General features: G+C 31.7%; 1 protein-coding gene across 1 annotated transcript in view; it reads right to left on the reverse strand.

Annotated features, from left to right (window-relative positions):
- The window catches only part of LOC140452196 (uncharacterized), a 71,608-nt gene that overhangs the window by 20,126 nt on the left and 33,311 nt on the right, over positions 1-18,171 (reverse strand). The window contains exons 2-9 of the mRNA XM_072546299.1: positions 12,591-12,789; positions 7,217-7,401; positions 4,605-4,796; positions 4,437-4,546; positions 2,033-2,352; positions 1,822-1,976; positions 1,238-1,639; positions 1,082-1,180 (exon numbers count right to left, since the gene is read on the reverse strand). Coding sequence (XP_072402400.1) covers positions 1,082-1,180; positions 1,238-1,639; positions 1,822-1,976; positions 2,033-2,352; positions 4,437-4,546; positions 4,605-4,796; positions 7,217-7,401; positions 12,591-12,789 — 1,662 coding nt within the window. The remainder of the gene's footprint in view (positions 1-1,081; positions 1,181-1,237; positions 1,640-1,821; positions 1,977-2,032; positions 2,353-4,436; positions 4,547-4,604; positions 4,797-7,216; positions 7,402-12,590; positions 12,790-18,171) is intronic.

The raw sequence follows: 18,171 nt of genomic DNA on the forward strand, positions 1-18,171 counted from the left end.
GCTGTGGATATATCGCCGTATTCTTCGGATATCCTGGACAGACCACATCACTAACGTGGAAGTAATGCAGAGAATAGGCAAAAGCAAAGAAATAATTTTCACCGTAAAGAAACGGAAGCTTGAGTACTTCGGACATGTCATGAGTCATACTAAGTACCGGCTGCTACAGTTAATAGTCCAAGGAAGAATCGACAGTAGGAGGGGACCGGGAAGAAGACGACACTCATGGATGCATAACCTGCGACAATGGTTCGGACTAACATCGGCCGAACTGTTCAGAGGTGCCGTAAACAAAGTCAAAATAGCCTTGTTAATAGCCAACGTCCGAAACGGATAGGGCAAAGGAAAAAGAAGAAGAAGAATAGGACATTGTTTTATTTCATTAAAATTAATTCTCATAAAATATTCTGTTTGTATATTGATTGTTTTCCTTAGATCTTCTTAAAGTTTCTTGTTTACGGTAGAAAGCGAACATGTCCTTAACACAAAAAAATTCTCTATTCTCTCCTCTTAAAATATTTAAATATTTTATAAGTATGTAGTAGTCCAGAATGCCTAATCACATAAACCTTAAATGCAAAAAAATTAGTACCAGTAGTGTGTTTGAGTTTACCAAGTTTTTTGTCTCTCCTGAAAAATTGGAAAAACTGGACTTATTGCCTTTCTGCAGTTAGCGATTCACATATACTTTTCCTAGACTTGTAAACAGGCGTTTGACAAACTAAACAAAAAAAAATGATCCAAGACTTACAAGAGAGTAATATAATAAATAAAATTATAAGAATGATAGAAATGACAATGCAAGATCCCCAAGCAATTATAGACACGGAAGAGAAAGAACAGAAATAATAAAAATAAAAAATGGAGCAAGACAAGGAGATGCACTCTCAACGGTACTATTATTATACGATAATTATTTTACTGTTTAGTAAGTTATCTGTAAGCTGAAAAAATGTTAGACCTAATAATAAAAACACATTTTAAATGTCATATATACAGATACCACGCAGATATAAGTAAAAAGAATATAAATAAATTTGATTTTTGTAGTTACCATGTGATAAATTTAAAAGGTACTCACCGATATCAGACATAAGGGTTGTACTTTTGGAGACGTAACTAGTTGTACGTCTAGTAGGTGATCTAGTCGTTGTTCTTTGAATGTGTTTAGGAGTAGTATCTGAAACAATGATGTAGTTAAAACTAAACCCATAAACTTAATTACCCATATTCTTACTTCTTTCTATACAAGAGTACAAAGGTTGTTTCTTCAAAAGTTTCATTCCATATCTTAACGGATCGACATTCCTTTGGCAGTGCTCACCAGCCTCTTTAATATAAATTTCACTTTCCGTGATAATCGATCCTACAAAACATTCATAGGTACCAGCAGCTACATCTTTCCTTTCGGTGTAGGTGTATAATAGATGCCTTTCTCTCCAATGACCCAAACATTGATACTCCCTTTCTTCATAAATTTCTTCAGTTTCACAATGAGACACCTGATAGTACATAAGTTCGGGAGCTCTGCAATCTGACCAGAGCTTAGTACATAAGTCTGTGGCATCTGGAATCCTTCCTGTATATTCCCCAGTGATGGGACACATTCCAGTTGATAGACCAGGAGGTATTTCCAATCCTTGAAAATGTTTATAATAAGTAAAAATATATAGACTTACCTAGAGTTGTAATTAAAAAAATGGTATTTATTATTTTTTAATATGAGATAAGAAATACAACTTTGTAGACATCTTAAACTGGGTTTGATAAATTATAAAGTCTTTAAATCAAAAATAGTAAGGAAAAAAATATTTTACTTACGTCCTTGGGTTATCCAAGCATCAGATTTAAAGTTTTCATCGGCACATAAAGCATAAACATCATCGTTGTTATTACTCGCATTCGTACCAAGTTGAAACTCTAATATATTTTTTCCTCTATTTGCTATCCTCAGACAATTATAAGATTCTTCTTCACTATAATTATAACATTTTAAAGTTACTTGTGCAAATTTACATTTTTTAATACTTACCACTGAGTTCTACTGAAGATAATATACTTGTCGCTATCCTCTAATACACCTGCACACTTGATAGTGTGAGTTTTAAAGGAATTATGGTCTTTGTACAATATGGTGTCTGATCTAATTTTTAGGTGTTCCCAGTCACCATACATCCATTGAGGAAAGCTACACATTTCAAAAGATACTTCAGCTGGCCAAGGTCTCTCAACTCTTGGTACCAATGAGAATGTTTCGAAACCACTAGTGGCATTGTAAAGATCAGTTGTGCAAGTTGAATCTCTACTCAACGCCATCTGTATTTTATTAGTTTTTGGATCTTGTCGATAAACCTATAATTAAAATAATTGTTTTAATATTATTCTGAAGCTTTTTTTCTTGTGGTATTTTAATATTATCTACTATCTTTAATGGCAATTTCTTAATTTAGAGCATCCAACTCAAACTTTGGGAGCAGTTAATTTGGGCACGGAACGAGAACCTCAGGAGGATACTAACCACCTAATCAAAAGCGAGCCCAGGCGCATTCAAGTGTGTGTTGCCCACCGAGATGCATCAAAATTAATAATTGATTTACCCTGTATACAGTATTTCGTGAATTTGCGACTGTTTTGGATTATTGCTAGACACTCGACAGCCAATGGTCCAGTCTACTTTACAGCATAAGAAGAGCGAAAGTAAATTGATCTAGTAACGAAAACATGAAACAAACAATCTCTAAATTTAATTTAAAAAAATCCTTTAATAATCAGTTTTTAAAGTATTAATAAGAAGTTATTTACAGTAAATCTTTTTGATATAATTCATGTGCACTGCACATTTTAAGCGGAAATGTTTGTTTGCCTAGCAATTTTACCTTTTTTGCTCAACATTAGGGTAAACTGCAAATACCGGTCAGTGGGTAATGGCGGTTATCCCGATTTTTTATTCAATCTGGCAACCTCCTATAACTGTCAATGTGTCGCTACACTACTCTGTATTCAGATTGCCGACGAGCGTTGAGTTCGCGCATACCATTGTCATAGAAATATTATTAACCCGTTTTCAGTGTTTTCGATCTTATTTTTATGGTGAGTAATATAAGGTCTTAATTCATTTTTATTCACTTGTAGATCCTAAAATTGGTTACAATTGATTATAATGATGTTAGCTGCCTATTCCTTTTTTAAAGATCAATAATTGAATACATGTTTACGAGTAAATAATTCTAAGAAAAAAATGCAGCTGTAAACAAAGTCAGGAGAGCCTTGATGATTTCCAATCTCCGATAGGAGTGGCGAAAGAAGAAGAAGAAGATGAAGATTTAGGAAGTGATCATAAAAGACTGCTATTTTATACAGAAGTACGACGGCTCTCAAAAGAAAACATGTTGGCAAGATTATTTGACCTTTGAAATGAAGTAATCACCTTCTTGGAACATCAAAAGCAAAATGAACTAAGCGTGGTCTTCAAAAAACATTGTACCCAAGTAATATTGACTTATTTATCAGACATCTTTGATTCGTTGAACAGCCTTAACCTAAAACTACAAGATGGAGACTCAAATATAGTTATTCATCGTGGTGCGATCAAGATGTATATTGATAAATTACAATGGAGGCGAAAAATATCAGTAATCCTCTACAATTATTCAAATTTTCCTAAAGTAAAGTCATTCTCTCAGAACAATCACGCGTCAAGGACATTTATGAAGGATCAAGTTTGAAAATCCAAATATCAAACCATTTCAGTAATCCTCTACAATTATTCAAATTTTCCTAAAGTAAAGTCATTCTCTCAGAACAATCACGCGTCAAGGACATTTATGAAGGATCAAGTTTGAAAATCCAAATATCAAACCATTTGGAGAGCATAATTGAAGAGTTCCTGAAATACTTCCCAAACACTTGTGACTGACCCATTCCATGTCAACATATACTCCCTGTCTGAATCACTTCAAGAAGATGCTTTGCAAATAAAACATGATTCCTCTGCCAAATACAACTTTGATATAATGGACAAACCTTCATTTTGGTTAGAGAGAGAAAGAGAGAGAGAGAGAGAGAGAGAGAGAGAGAGAGAGAGAGAGAGAGAGTTTGAGAACCCCTGGTTTAAGTCAAAGCTTTCATCCCTAATCCAAAATAGTCGCAAATTCGTGAAATAAACTTTAAGTTGTTTCAATCATATTGAAATTTTGATCGTTTATTTACTACCTTGTATTTTCAAAAAACCCTGAAAAATATTTTCAAAATATAATAATTTATAATTGATGTTTTGACCTCTATGCCATTTAGTATAATTTGTTTCATTTGAATTTGGAGAATGATTCCCGCAGTGGAAGTCAAAACGTCAAAATAAACAAATTCTTAACTGAAATTATGGTTAACTCGTATTAAAGATAGCAAATAATTATTATTTTATTGTTTTGACAACTTACTGCACATCTATATTTGGGTCTAAGATTGGACATATATCTACTATCAGTAAAAATTACAAAAGTTTCATCGTCTATTCCTTTCCAGTGTCCGAGGCATTCAAATTTCATGTCTAAAATCCGCCAATATTAATATCAGAAAAAACATGCAATAATAATCTTTTTGCTTACCATAACCTTTGAATGTACAATTTCTTAGCATAAAATTTAAAGTAGACCCTGATGGACATGAATTGAGTATAGAATCATAACCTCTACATTCATTAGCCCGCTTTTGGGCAGTGCCCTTGTAGTTTACTATGTAATTTCCATCTATAGGACAATATTGTCTTTCTGTTGCTAATCCAAAATTATCTTTAATTTCTGTAAAAGAAACAATATTTATATTATTCTTTGACATAAGAGTAATATAAAGGGTATTTTTATTAGAGGTATGTAAATGTAAGTTGGTAATACTGTTTTAACTGTCGGCTGTTGATTCCGATTTTCATAAGCGAATTTTGTTTAGTGATGAAGCTCACTTTTGGTTGAATGGCTACGTCAATAAACAAAACTGCCCTATTTGGAGTCAAGATAATCCTCAAATGTATATTGAGAAACCATTACATCCAGAAAACTAACAGTTTTTTGTGCTTTATGGTCAGATGAAATCATTGGACCGTACTTTTTCAAAAACGATGCTAGCCAGAACGTTACAGTCAATGGTGCCGATATAGAACCATAATTACTGTCTTTTTCATTCCCCAATTGAATAACCCTGATGTACAGGAGATGTCGTTTTAATAAGACATGTCACACAGCTCGTTCCAATTGATTTATTGAAGGAAACGTTTGGTAACCGCATAGTTTCACGTTTTGGACCGTGAATTGGCCTCCAAGATGGTGGGATTTAACACTGTTAGACTATTTTATGTGGAAATATGTGAAGGTGCTAGTCTACGCCGATAAGCATTGGAGGACAACATTCGTCGCGTCATTGCCAATATACGGCAACAAATACTGGAAATAGTGATCGAAAATTGGACCTCTAGATTAGACTACGTCAGAGGCAGCCATGACATTCATATACCAGAAATCATATTTATTCCATTTGTTTTATTCCATTTCAAAGTTTTATACCTCTAAAAAAACACCCTTTAGTTGCGGCAAGAAATATAGTAGAATGTTCAGATTTGTAGGTTTTGATAGTTCTGTTTTAAGATCTAGTGCAGCGGCTGGTTGTTCTGGTAATTAAATATGCAATTACAAATATTTATCTGTTACTTAAGTGTATAGCCGTTAAAGAAGGACATATTGTATGAGCTAAAATTAATTTTGACCATTCTTTATTTACATTTCACCTTGCTGTGTTTCAGCATTTAAATGCATTCGAATCTTCTTTACGGGTACTTTTTTTCAGGAATTAACTTCACACCGGCACTGGCCATGATACTTTCTACAAAATCAGTGCTGTTATATATGCCATATTTTCAACCACATTGTCCTACGGATATCACATTCAAAATAATTAAATTTCAGCAAACAACACTCTACTCTCTACTAACTAACTGCTGTGCAACTAAAACGCTTTGCAAAGACAAAAATATAAAAAAGATGGGTTTAACTGTCCCGCATTTAAAGCGTTCTAAAATATATGTTACCGCGACTATAAACATGAAATTCGGTTATTAAAGAACAAACAAAAACACTTATTATTTTAAACTTGATAAACTACTTAGCAGGTTAAAGTCTAGAGAACGTTCCGATGAAGTTAGCTACAAATGAAGGAAATTTTGTATTTGGCAGTGTTGCCATGTCCTTATAATAAATCGCGAAATTGCAGGTGATATGATATTAATTTATTTAATTAAAATGGAAAACAAAATGGTAAAATAACGAGAAAAATAATATATAAATCACTATAAATACTAAAATTAGAAAGTGAATAATAAGTTAAATTCTGCTGTAATGATTTTAATATATAATTTTAGTTTGTTATTATCTTGCAATCTGGTAACTAGAGTTTTGAAGGTTTTGAAACTATCCCCAAATTTATCCGCTAATCTACCAGAGGGCAATTACAATTTTTTTTTCTAACAAATAACTGCAACTAATATCAAAAGAAACAAATATTCACTCATTCGTGTTTTATATAAATTAAAAAATACCAGATTCCATAAAATAATATATTAAAAATGTATTGTTTCAAAGCCTATTATTTGAGGCATAAAACATATACATAATAAGGATATGGCAATACCGCAAACAAAAATTTGTGTTTTACTGAAGTTTCTTTGTAGCTAACTTCATCGCAACGTTCTTTAGACTTTAACCACTTAGTATTTTGTGGCGCACCTGAACTGGAGTTTCTGAGTCATGTTGAGCGTAAAACGTGGAATAAAAAACGAATTTTTCGAGAATTAATCAATTTCAGAGCAGAATAGAAGCTGTCCCAATTTTTAAGGGCTTACCACGTTGTAAATTTATCAGGAGCAAATGACTAATGAAATTAGCAGGACACTAAATAGCGGATGATGCATCCAATTAGTTGCCAGTGGCGATTGTTTGCAAATCATCTTATAGTGAATGTGAGATTAGTGGAAGCAATTTGGAAATTACAAGTAACAAAATTATTTTCTTGTTGATGATTCAGAAAAATATGGCTTCATTAAATTTTTGCCAATATTATTTCACGTGTAAATTCAATTTTCTTTTTACTATTCCCTATCTTATTGCCAGAATTATAAAATACAAATATTTTTAATTACCTAACGCGTAATGTGGAAAAAATAAAGAGCACTTACTGAAGAGCAATATTTCTGCGGCTTCTCGTGTTACTACAGTATCTTCTGAAGGACAGTTTTCTTCTGCAGCTTTTTCATTTGTAAAGCATTTTGATATTGTTTCTTCTGTAGCAACGAAGATTTGCAAAACATTTGCAGATCTTAGTTTCAAGAGCAAACATCTTACACATAGTGTTTCACTGTAGCTAAAAATATCAATATTCATAGACTAATAAAAAAGTCGACTTAAATACAGATTGCCTTATTGTTAGGGCTTTTCCTAAAACTTTTTCATAAATAAAGTGAAGGGAGCTGATTCCACCTTTCATATACAAATTAAAAAAAAAAAAAAAATAGCAAAACATCTGCAAGAACCTTCGTGGTCAGTCTTCTATATTACGCTCATTCCCAAGATAAGCTAGAGGTCCATTGATCGTTGGGTCTATCGTATTATCGCAGCTTGCCATTGGTTAAGCATGTTTGACGATTATGAAAAAAGTTTTAAGAAAATTCCTCACTCTCTATCTACTAAATTTTATGTGATCGAAAAATGCATTTGAACAAAAGGGATAAATTATATACCTGATGTGTATATATATATATATATATATATATATATATATATATATATATATATATATATATATATATATATATATATATTTGAGCCCCTTCCCATATCTGTTGGCCCACCTACGGAATTTGCAGTTCAAGTCGATTACCATAAACAAATTATACATTAAAAACTCTTATGGTTTTTTATTTATTTTCAACAATAAAAAAAAATCAGTAAACCCTGGCTATGCATTCACTTATGTCAACATACGTTGATTTTCTCACAATTACGTTAAATCCAGAGGTAGCTATGGAAAAATGACATCAAAACAATAATATTGTCAGTTAATGTCAAATGTATTTTGTAGAATTGTAAAGCTTTTTGCCGTTTGTGGATTGTACAATGGGTCGAGGTAAAGTTATCGATGAGAAAATTTGTTCAATCATTATTAGATTTTTTAATTCTGGAAAATCCAATTCGGAAATCGCGAATATGTTGCAATTGTCACGCTATAGTGTAAGAAATATAGTCAGAAGATACAAAACTACAGGTGCGGTCGTCACAAAACCTAGAAATGTACGAAAAAGTAAAATAACCGAAGTAGATCGAAGGGCATTAAGACGCATTATAGTGAAAAATCAGCGAGCAAATTATAAGGAGCTAAGCGTTTTATGGAGTAACGTTATTGGAAGACATGTTTCTTGATCAATATGTCACCGAGAGGCCCACAAATTAGGATTTGGTACTTACAAAGTAAGTTTTATAGTTGAAAAAATTAGTACGAATTGTTTTTAATAAATTTCATTTTATTTTAGGCTAAGGAAAAGCCACTTTTAACATTACAACAAAAGAAAAATAGACAAAGATGATCAAAAGAGCATAAAAACTGGACTCAGTCATTCACAGGAAAAATGAAACTTTCCATCCCGACTGTCTGAAGAGAAAAGTCAAATTTCCTGCATCTGTCATGATCTGGGACAGCATGTCGTCTAAAGGTGTGGAAAAGTTACATTTTATGGATGGGATTGTTAACACAGACAAATATTTGACTATTTTAGAAGAATCTCTTTTACCGATTATACAACACCGTTTAACATCAGCGGAAGATTTTGTCTTCCAACAGGACGGCGCAGGTTGTCATACGATAAAAAAGAATTTAAAATGGATTGAAGACCATGGCATACCACTTCTGGAATGAGTTTCTAACAGTCCCGACTCATGACACTGTGGCGCGAAATGAAAAAACCTTTGAGAAAACATCCTGCCAGGTCTGTAAACAATTTGAAGGAAAAATTACAAGAAGTATGGGATTCGTTTACATTAGAATTTTGTCACAACTTGGTAAAAACTGCCTCGAAGAATTGTGGATGTCAATAAAAATATAGGGAATGTAACTCGATGGTAAAATTTCACATTTTTTTTGTTAACATTACATATTCTATGCGTTTTTTACACTTATTATTATTCTGTTTAATCAATAGTTTTCATTACGTTATAAAATATTTTCTCCTCCTCCTCCTAAGTGCCTTCACTGTTGAGGTTGAACGATCAATATGGCAAATGTCTCTCTATTCTGGGCTTGATGAATTAATTCATTTCCTTTGGTGTGGGTCCAATCTCTGATGTTTCGTATAATATTTCAATTATAGAAAATATTTTCTATAATCAGGAAATTCAAAATAAAATTTTTCTTCGATGCAATAAAACTTCTAAAATTTATAAATTTATGCCGCTCTTTTATTTTTGTTCTTTAAAACTTAATTTTCTTATCAATCTAACGTTGGCCAAACTGATATGGGAAGGGGCTCATATATATATATATATATATATATATATATATACAGGGTGAGTCATGAGGAACTTTACATACTTCTACCATATGTAGAGTCCCCCAGGGAGCATATCATGTGGCCACTAAAAAATGTCAACTCCTCTTCTTTATTAATTAACAGGGTGATTTGTGTAATTGACCATTTATTTCATTTTACTGTAGTGTTTATACGGCTCATTTGATTTTTTTAATTTTTGCATGATACAGTACACTACTATCAAGCATTCGACTGGTATTAGCTAAACTAAAAAATTCCAGGACTGGCTTTGGAAAAATTAATTTAGGGATTCGTATTAAATATTACACACTGTATAAATTTTTTTTAAAATGCAATAAGTGATTTTCAAGCTACATAAATAGCCAATGAAAACGACATATGCGACAATGTTGTCGCACTTTTCTTAAATTTTTAGTGAACGATCAAATCTTACCAAAAATAGAACAACCATAATGAAGTATCAAATTATAAGGTATTAATTTAAACAAATGTTATAAATTTCAAACATTTTAATTAAAATAGGTTCCTACAACATAATCTAATACGTAGAAAATTAACATCTTTACTGTCACTTTGTATTATCTCTACGATAGAATCAATTGTTTTTCAATTTTAAATTTTTACTCATAGATCGTATTGGGGCATTATTTTTGATAAATAATAAATTAATTTGATTAAAAAGTCAAACCTCTTGTATGTGTTAGTTTTTGTTGATTGTAAATGATTAAAATTTTATGTCAAATAATAATACATTGCATCAACTGTACTAAATAAAAATAAATCTAAAAAAGTTTAAAATGAAGGTTGGCGTTGACCGTTTGACGTTTCTTGATATTTTATACCCATTGTCATTATTGTCATTATCAATTGTTATTTATGTGTACAAGAATACATATTTCTTCTGTCATATCTACTTTAAGTACATTGTGTTGGTTTTGGTAGAGCTTTTGTTACTTTCGTTCAAAATGCCACATCAGTTTTCGACCACAGAATATGCAGACATAATATTTGTTTATGGATTCTGTAATGGGAATGGTAGGGCTGCTAGTAAAGAATATCGCAGGAGATTTCCTAATCGTCGAACTCCCAGTCATCCAACAATTGGGTCAGTTTTTAATTATTTGCGAGAAAATGGCACTTTTCCTATTGGAACAACAGAGCGACATGTAGATGAAGCGCAGGAAGATGACATTATAGACGCCGTTACTATGAACCCTACAATAAGCACTAGACAAGTAAGTCGAGAACTCAATGTTACTCAATCAAAAGTAAGTAGAGTCTTACAAAAAAATAATCTATACCCATATCACATTCAAATGGTTCAGCGACTACATGCTGGAGATGAGATCGATAGGTTGGAATTTTGTAGATGGATTAACAATAATCGACCAACGCTATACAGGACACTATTTACAGATGAAGCCCAATTTACCAGAGACGGGATAAATAATTCACGAAATTCACATGTGTGGGCAGAAGAAAATCCCCATGCTATTCGAGAACGTCGTTCTCAGTTAAGGTTTTCGGTTAACGTGTGGATTGGTGTCATAAATATCCAATTAGTAGGTCCTCACTTTTTTGATGGTCCTTTAACAGGGCAGGTCTATTTGAACTTTCTACAAAATATTTTGCCGAATTTGCTTGCCAACGCGAACGTTGCTATCCGAGGGATGTATTTTCAGCATGATGGGGCACCCCCACACTTTTTACTGGCAGTGAGACAACATCTCAATAATGTTTATGGCAACAGGTGGATAGGACGTGCAGGTCCTATTTCGTGGCCTTCAAGATCCCTTGATTTCAATCCCGTTGATTACCATATTTGGGGACGATTGAAGCAACTAGTTTACGCAGTGAATATTAATAACCGACAACAATTAATTGATAGAATTATACATTGTTGTAATACTATTAGAAACGATCCCCAGAGTATCCGTAATTCAATACGTCAATTAACAATTCGGCAACAAAAATGTGTACAGGCTGCAGGGTTCCATTTCGAAAATCTATTTTGAATTATTTTTATTTTGTTACCATTATTGTATCTTTTCCAGTTCTAATTTATGGGTTTATCATAACTATGTACATATTTTTAGTTTTTTTTTTAAATTGTTCTTCGTTATTGTTAGTAGTTACTGTTTTTTGTTGTGCAGTGACTCAGTTTATCATTTCAATTAAAATGTTTGAAATTTATAACATTTGTTTAAATTAATACCTTATAATTTGATACTTCATTATGGTTGTTCTATTTTTGGTAAGATTTGATCGTTCACTAAAAATTTAAGAAAAGTGCGACAACATTGTCGCATATGTCGTTTTCATTGGCTATTTATGTAGTTTGAAAATCACTTATTGCATTTAAAAAAAAAATTATACAAGGTGTAATATTTAATACGAATCCCTAAATTAATTTTTCCAAAGCCAGTCCTGGAATTTTTTAGTTTAGCTAATACCAGTCGAATGCTTGATAGTAGTGTACTGTATCATGCAAAAATTAAAAAAATCAAATGGGCCGTATAAACACTGCAGTAAAATGAAATAAATGGTCAATTACACAAATCACCCTGTTAATTAATAAAGAAGAGGAGTTGACATTTTTTAGTGGCCACATGATATGCTCCCTGAGGGACTCTACATATGATAGAAGTATGTAAAGTTCCTCATGACTCACCCTGTATATAAACATATACGAAACTCCTGTATATGGATTAAGTTTGGAAAACCTATTAAGTACGGTATTTTTGCAATCCTTCCTGCGGTTAAGTATGTTCATGAAACACCATGTAAAATATAACACAATATAATAATTAATACTACAAAATATTGAAATCAATGTACAAAAACTTTCATTTCTGCGGTTATTGACCAACTTATTTTTTAAACTAGGACATATTCTGATTTTAATAAGTCCGCATAAAAAATAATATTAAAATTTACCCCTAGAATGTTCATACATTAATTGACCTCCTGCTAATATTGTGTTTTTATCAAACTACTAGATAATACGTACTTGAACATCAGTATGAAATTGTTTCCGATCCTGCGGTGACAATTTCCCCAAATTGGTATTGAATTTTCAGTGATATTGAGAGGACTGTATTGTATTCCCGTTCCCATCATAAGGTTCTGTGGTGATGGGGGGCTTTGCATTATAAATTCCCCTTGAAATTCTTGTGGAAAGTAACATGATGCTTCCGTGCTCTGTGGGTCTAAAACAAATAACAATTGTGGTTAGTAATGATAATCTAGTGTTCTTAAAAACCGCATTTTATAATACAATTTGTATTGAATAGTTGATGAAGCTAGCCGATCTTTGATATAAATCCGTTTTATGAATAAAGTAATCAAAACTAACGGTAGCCAAATTTTCATTGAATTTATGTAGCTGTACTTTTATGATATTGTTGAAGTAACAAAATAGAAAGCATATCTTTTATTACATTTATTTTTATTGTTGGAAATGCCTTGTTTTCTACACCTGTGTATTAAAAATTGTCTGCTTTTTATTTTATTAATTTTGTAATTTACTATTTTTATTTGGAATAGGCCACAATTTTACTTTAAAATAAGTTTATTTTCACGTATTTTGAGAATGATTTCCGAAGTGAAAATCATATAAATAGAAACTTATCTTAAAGTAAAATTACACACACAGGTCACTAATATACCAAATACTCTTCAAAGAAAGCTGAACTGGAAAGCTTTTAAATGGAAAATTATTTGTATTTTGCAAACATGTTTAGAATATATCAGCGATATTTTATTCAACAAGATTGTAGAGCCAATCAATAAATATCTTCCTTGATGAGTACCAAACACAGAATATTCATAGAGTGGAAGATTTCCCCCATAATATTCTGACACATAAGCCTTCCAAGGGATCTAAGTTATGGGTACCAGGACATAAAGGAGTTGGCAACGAGATTGTTGATATATAGTTTTGATAAAGAAGGAGCTACTTGTTTTATCAAATCAGAACCATTCTACAGTATGTCTTGAAGCCACATCATAGGGATACCGTAAATTTGGAAAGAAATAAGAAAAGAAAGATAAAAAATTATTACAATCCACCAGCTTTCAGAATAAACAACAACTTAGGCAAATATATTAAGAACAAAAAGAGCCAAAAGAAGAAGCACTTTTACTGTGGTGTATACAATCATAAATGTGGCGACTGCCTAAACACTTACATCGGTCAAACTGGTAGAACCTTTAACAAACGGATAGCAGAGCACAAAAGGGCTTTCAATAATAGAAAAACAGATTCTACATACCCACTTCACCTTCTAATCATTCTTTAAATGACCAATTTCAAATTCTTCACCTTCAAAATAAAGGCCTTAAGCTATCTTTATTATCTATAGAAATTAACAAATTAAAAAATAAAGACATAATTCTGAATAACCAATTTAAGACAAACAGTTCTCCCCTCCTCAACTTATTCAGTTAACGAATATAATTGTGATAATAAATTGTAATAAATTTTGTGGAAGTTTTGAAAACAAAAGTTTTCAAGTTTTATGTCAATATCTGATGATATAATCATCTAGCCAGTTATTCTAGCACCTAGCTAGATGATTTAATAAAAAATACATACAGTGCCAAAGTTCAAATAAACGAAAAACCTAAATAATTTAAATGTATAATTATTTTTTGTTTTTTTAATATAATTATGCTTAATCATTTTGAATAGAGGACGGAAGGCATTAAATAATTCTCTAAAGTAGGCATTAACATACATTTGTAACGATAATTAATAGAATTTCCGTCTATGACAATTTCATCAACTGTTTTTATTAATTCATATTATAATATTAATTATTTAGATTTTATACACACGCAGGTGAATTAAATTTTAATACGACGTGAACTAATACTAAAAAAATTAATTCGAAATCTCAGTGAGACAATAATATAATATATATATATATATATATATATATATATATATATATATATATATATATATATATATATATATATATATATAAATTAAGGATCACTCGAAGAGTGGTGACGTTTCGCTCTCTAATCAGAAAGCATCATCAGTTCATCTAAAAAGAACAATATGAAAAACCAAACATCCATAGAAAAGTCAATATAAATGTGTTACCTCAAAAAGACATGTAGCAGTCAATGGTATAATAATGTAAAGAAGCTTAAGATATTAGACACTAAATAGTTAGGTTGTATAAACAATTAATTGAAACTAATTCTAACTTCACTATTATTTGACACAGCACTAATATGAATGTGAATAGATAAGGAGTTAACAATTAAATCTCTTACATGCAGTATATCACTAGTTTTTGTTGAGTCCACTACCCTATATAATTCACTTTCCAAAATTATTTTTATGATTATTTCTATATAGGTAAAAACCCTAAATATTTACGAAGATTTATTTATCAAAGCACTTGAAACCCTTGTAAAATGAACCACTTAAGAATATAATAATACTCCTACTGTATATATTATCCTATCAGTAACCACAATTATTGTTATAGGCACGTGCCTAAATCACCTTATGATAATTTAACAACACCACTTCCGTTTATTTTCGTTTAAACGTCAATAATGCTGATTGTAGATATATTTTGTGCTAAGCAGGTACATTTTACCCCAAGGAAGTTCTTTCCGGAAGCTAGGGATTTAAACGTACAGGTGTATCTGCTTGTTCTACAATATATTTGTTTTAGAGATACGGAATTTTCGCCAATAAAAAACATGAATTTCGCATTTACTTTTTTTATAGTTACAAAATTTCGCATTTATTTCGCATTTACTTTTAACTAAGAGTAAAACAACAAAAAACATTAATTAAAAGCTAACATCGTTGTAATTTCAACATTCGACTCTTTAAGAGCTGTTCTTCGATCTGTCACGTGCAAGTGGGGCGATTTCTTGCCCCACATGCAGTGCTGTTACCTGTTTTTACAGTAATCACTTAATTTTTAGAAATCATAAACAGATTTAGGGTTGTTATTTTTTTAAGAGTACAAAAAACAATGTGCTAAGAGGACAACCTCGTAAGTACACTAAAGATAACAATATTAACAGAAATAGGCAAGCTGGGACGAAAATTCGGCCCTCTAGTAATAGGAAGGTTAATAATGCTATTTATAATTCCTTCATACACCCGTCCTAATTTTTATCTTAACACACATAAAACAATGGTTAAAACCGCATCAGGTGGATTTGAGTGCAGGACTACACAAACTTGGCAAGTTGTCAAAGTAGGGAGCTATTGCATAGCTTTTTAAAATAAAATTAATAAAGCAATTTTCAGCTAAATATCGAAGTAACCTGTAATGCTGAAACCGAATAAAATTAAATTCCGTAGCACCATCAATTGGAAAGTAAATTGGGACCGAAGACCGAAACTAAAACCACAACTAATGGAATCTCTGCTTAGTTCTCATGGTTGTTTTTAACCGAAACATCATTACGCGACTTCAAAGTGTTGCATTTTTTATCATACTTTTTATATTTAATGGATTTTGACCTTGATTGGATGGTTTAGTCTGTTATTTTTATTTTTGTAATACCCCTAAAAAGGCTAGTTATAATAATTGACGTGAATTCAAGCAGTTTCTGATCTTACAACCACTGTAATTACTTTATTTTATCTTTCAAATGGTGATTTAACTGAAAGAAAGGAAAATTATATACTTAGACCAGAACTGTTTTATCTTTTTATTTGTCCGATTATGAAGTCCATATACAGTATTATTAATGTATAAGTACTATATATATAAGTACTATATTTCGTCTTTGATATTATAATATCTACATATTCTCAATATTATGTCATCATCATCATTTGGCTCTACAACTCTATCTGAGTCTTGGCCGCGTTTACTATTTACCTCCATTGTTGTCGGTCCTGAGCAGCTATTTCCCATTGCTGTATTCTCATTTTGCGTAGATCACTGGCTACTGCGTGTACTCAATATTATGTACGTGGATAATATTATTATTTCAAACAATTCCTTTTTTAACTTTGAAAATATTTAGTTTCATTGGATATATAAAACACAGGCCTACTTAACGATATGACTTGTCCATCTTCCTAGAACTGACAGGATGACCAATGAGCTAAGAACGACAGCTTCCTTGGAGGATGCACAATGGGTCATTTGTGACCTAAGTGCTGTGAGACTTAAGTCGCACTTCCTACTCTGCAGATACAGAAGACAGCTATAAACTGATTTACGAATTTTGATGGATATTGTGTATCATTATATCAACTATATAAAAAAAAACAGTGGAGGGAAAGTGTCATATCAGTAGGTTATGATTACGGTCACGGGGCTCTAGGCACAATTGATAGAGAGTCGTTGTCAGTTGTCACTACTTGCCAGATCATTGTTAGAACATGGGAATTTTGATATTGTTGATTCTTGCAGACGTATTGAACACAACGCGGAATGTATTGAACACAATGAAATATTATTACTGAAAGAGATGAATTAGATGAAGAAGAGGTTATCAAAAAGTTACTGCTGAGTGGATTCCGTGACTGTTTTTTGACAAAATTCTAATTTGCTTTCGGCCTTACATAATTTTATGTACTATACTTACGTTTAATATATAATTTAGAATAAAGCATGTTCCTAAAATATGAAAAGTGATAGAAGTTATAATGTGTGCAAAACCAAGAGAGTAAACAACTGATTTCAATTTATAAACCTCTTTAGCTATTGCCTGTACTTTCAAAACTGTATGAAAATATCCTGGTAAAACGACTAAAAACCCAACATCAAAGAAAAGAGAACAATCTCGCAACAGGAGTTTGACTTCAAAGAGATTCAGTCAACGATCAACTAGGGAGATATTGTTTTAGCAATATTATTGAAAAGGCGCTAGAAGAAAAATGGTTTGCTCAGCCATCTTTTTGGATGTGGCGCAGTCTTCAATAAGGTAACGCATAAAGGTATTATCTATAAATTAAATAAAGCACTATCAAGACAATTAAATATTTATAACAGCTGTTAAAACAGCGAGAAAAATCACAAAGAATCTGCAAGAGAATTATAATATTCAGTGAGAATTATAATATAAGCGGATAAGAAAAAAAATGAAGGATAAAACGTAATATTCAGTAATAGGAGAAAACAACCTTCGCAATTGAAATAAATTTTACCCAGATCTTCATAGCGGATACTGCAAGGTACCTGAGTGTGCATTTTGGTGCGTTACTTTATTGAAGAATCGATGTAGAAAAAAAAGAGCACATTTTGAACTAAGACCCAAAAAAATTAACTGGATGTTTGGAAGTAATTTAAAGCTCTCCACAGATATCCAACTCTTGATATAAAAACAAAGAGTCAGACCAGTATGGTTATTGAAAACGCAGCTCTGGAGATATGTAAAATTCAGGAAATGAAAGAAAATAACACAGAAGAAGTCGTTTTTAAAGAAGGATCTGATAATGAAGAAAATAGTACCGTAGTGGAGGAGAAACACAAAACGGCATGTTAGAAAAATTAATAATGATGAAAACAGCAAGAAGATAATAAAACAATGATGAAAGCACATCAAAAGCAAATTTTTAAAATACTATTGGGAAAAAACAAAACAGATGGAAA

The sequence above is a fragment of the Diabrotica undecimpunctata genome, chromosome 10 (genome assembly GCF_040954645.1).
Source record: "Diabrotica undecimpunctata isolate CICGRU chromosome 10, icDiaUnde3, whole genome shotgun sequence".
NCBI lineage: Eukaryota > Metazoa > Arthropoda > Insecta > Coleoptera > Chrysomelidae > Diabrotica > Diabrotica undecimpunctata.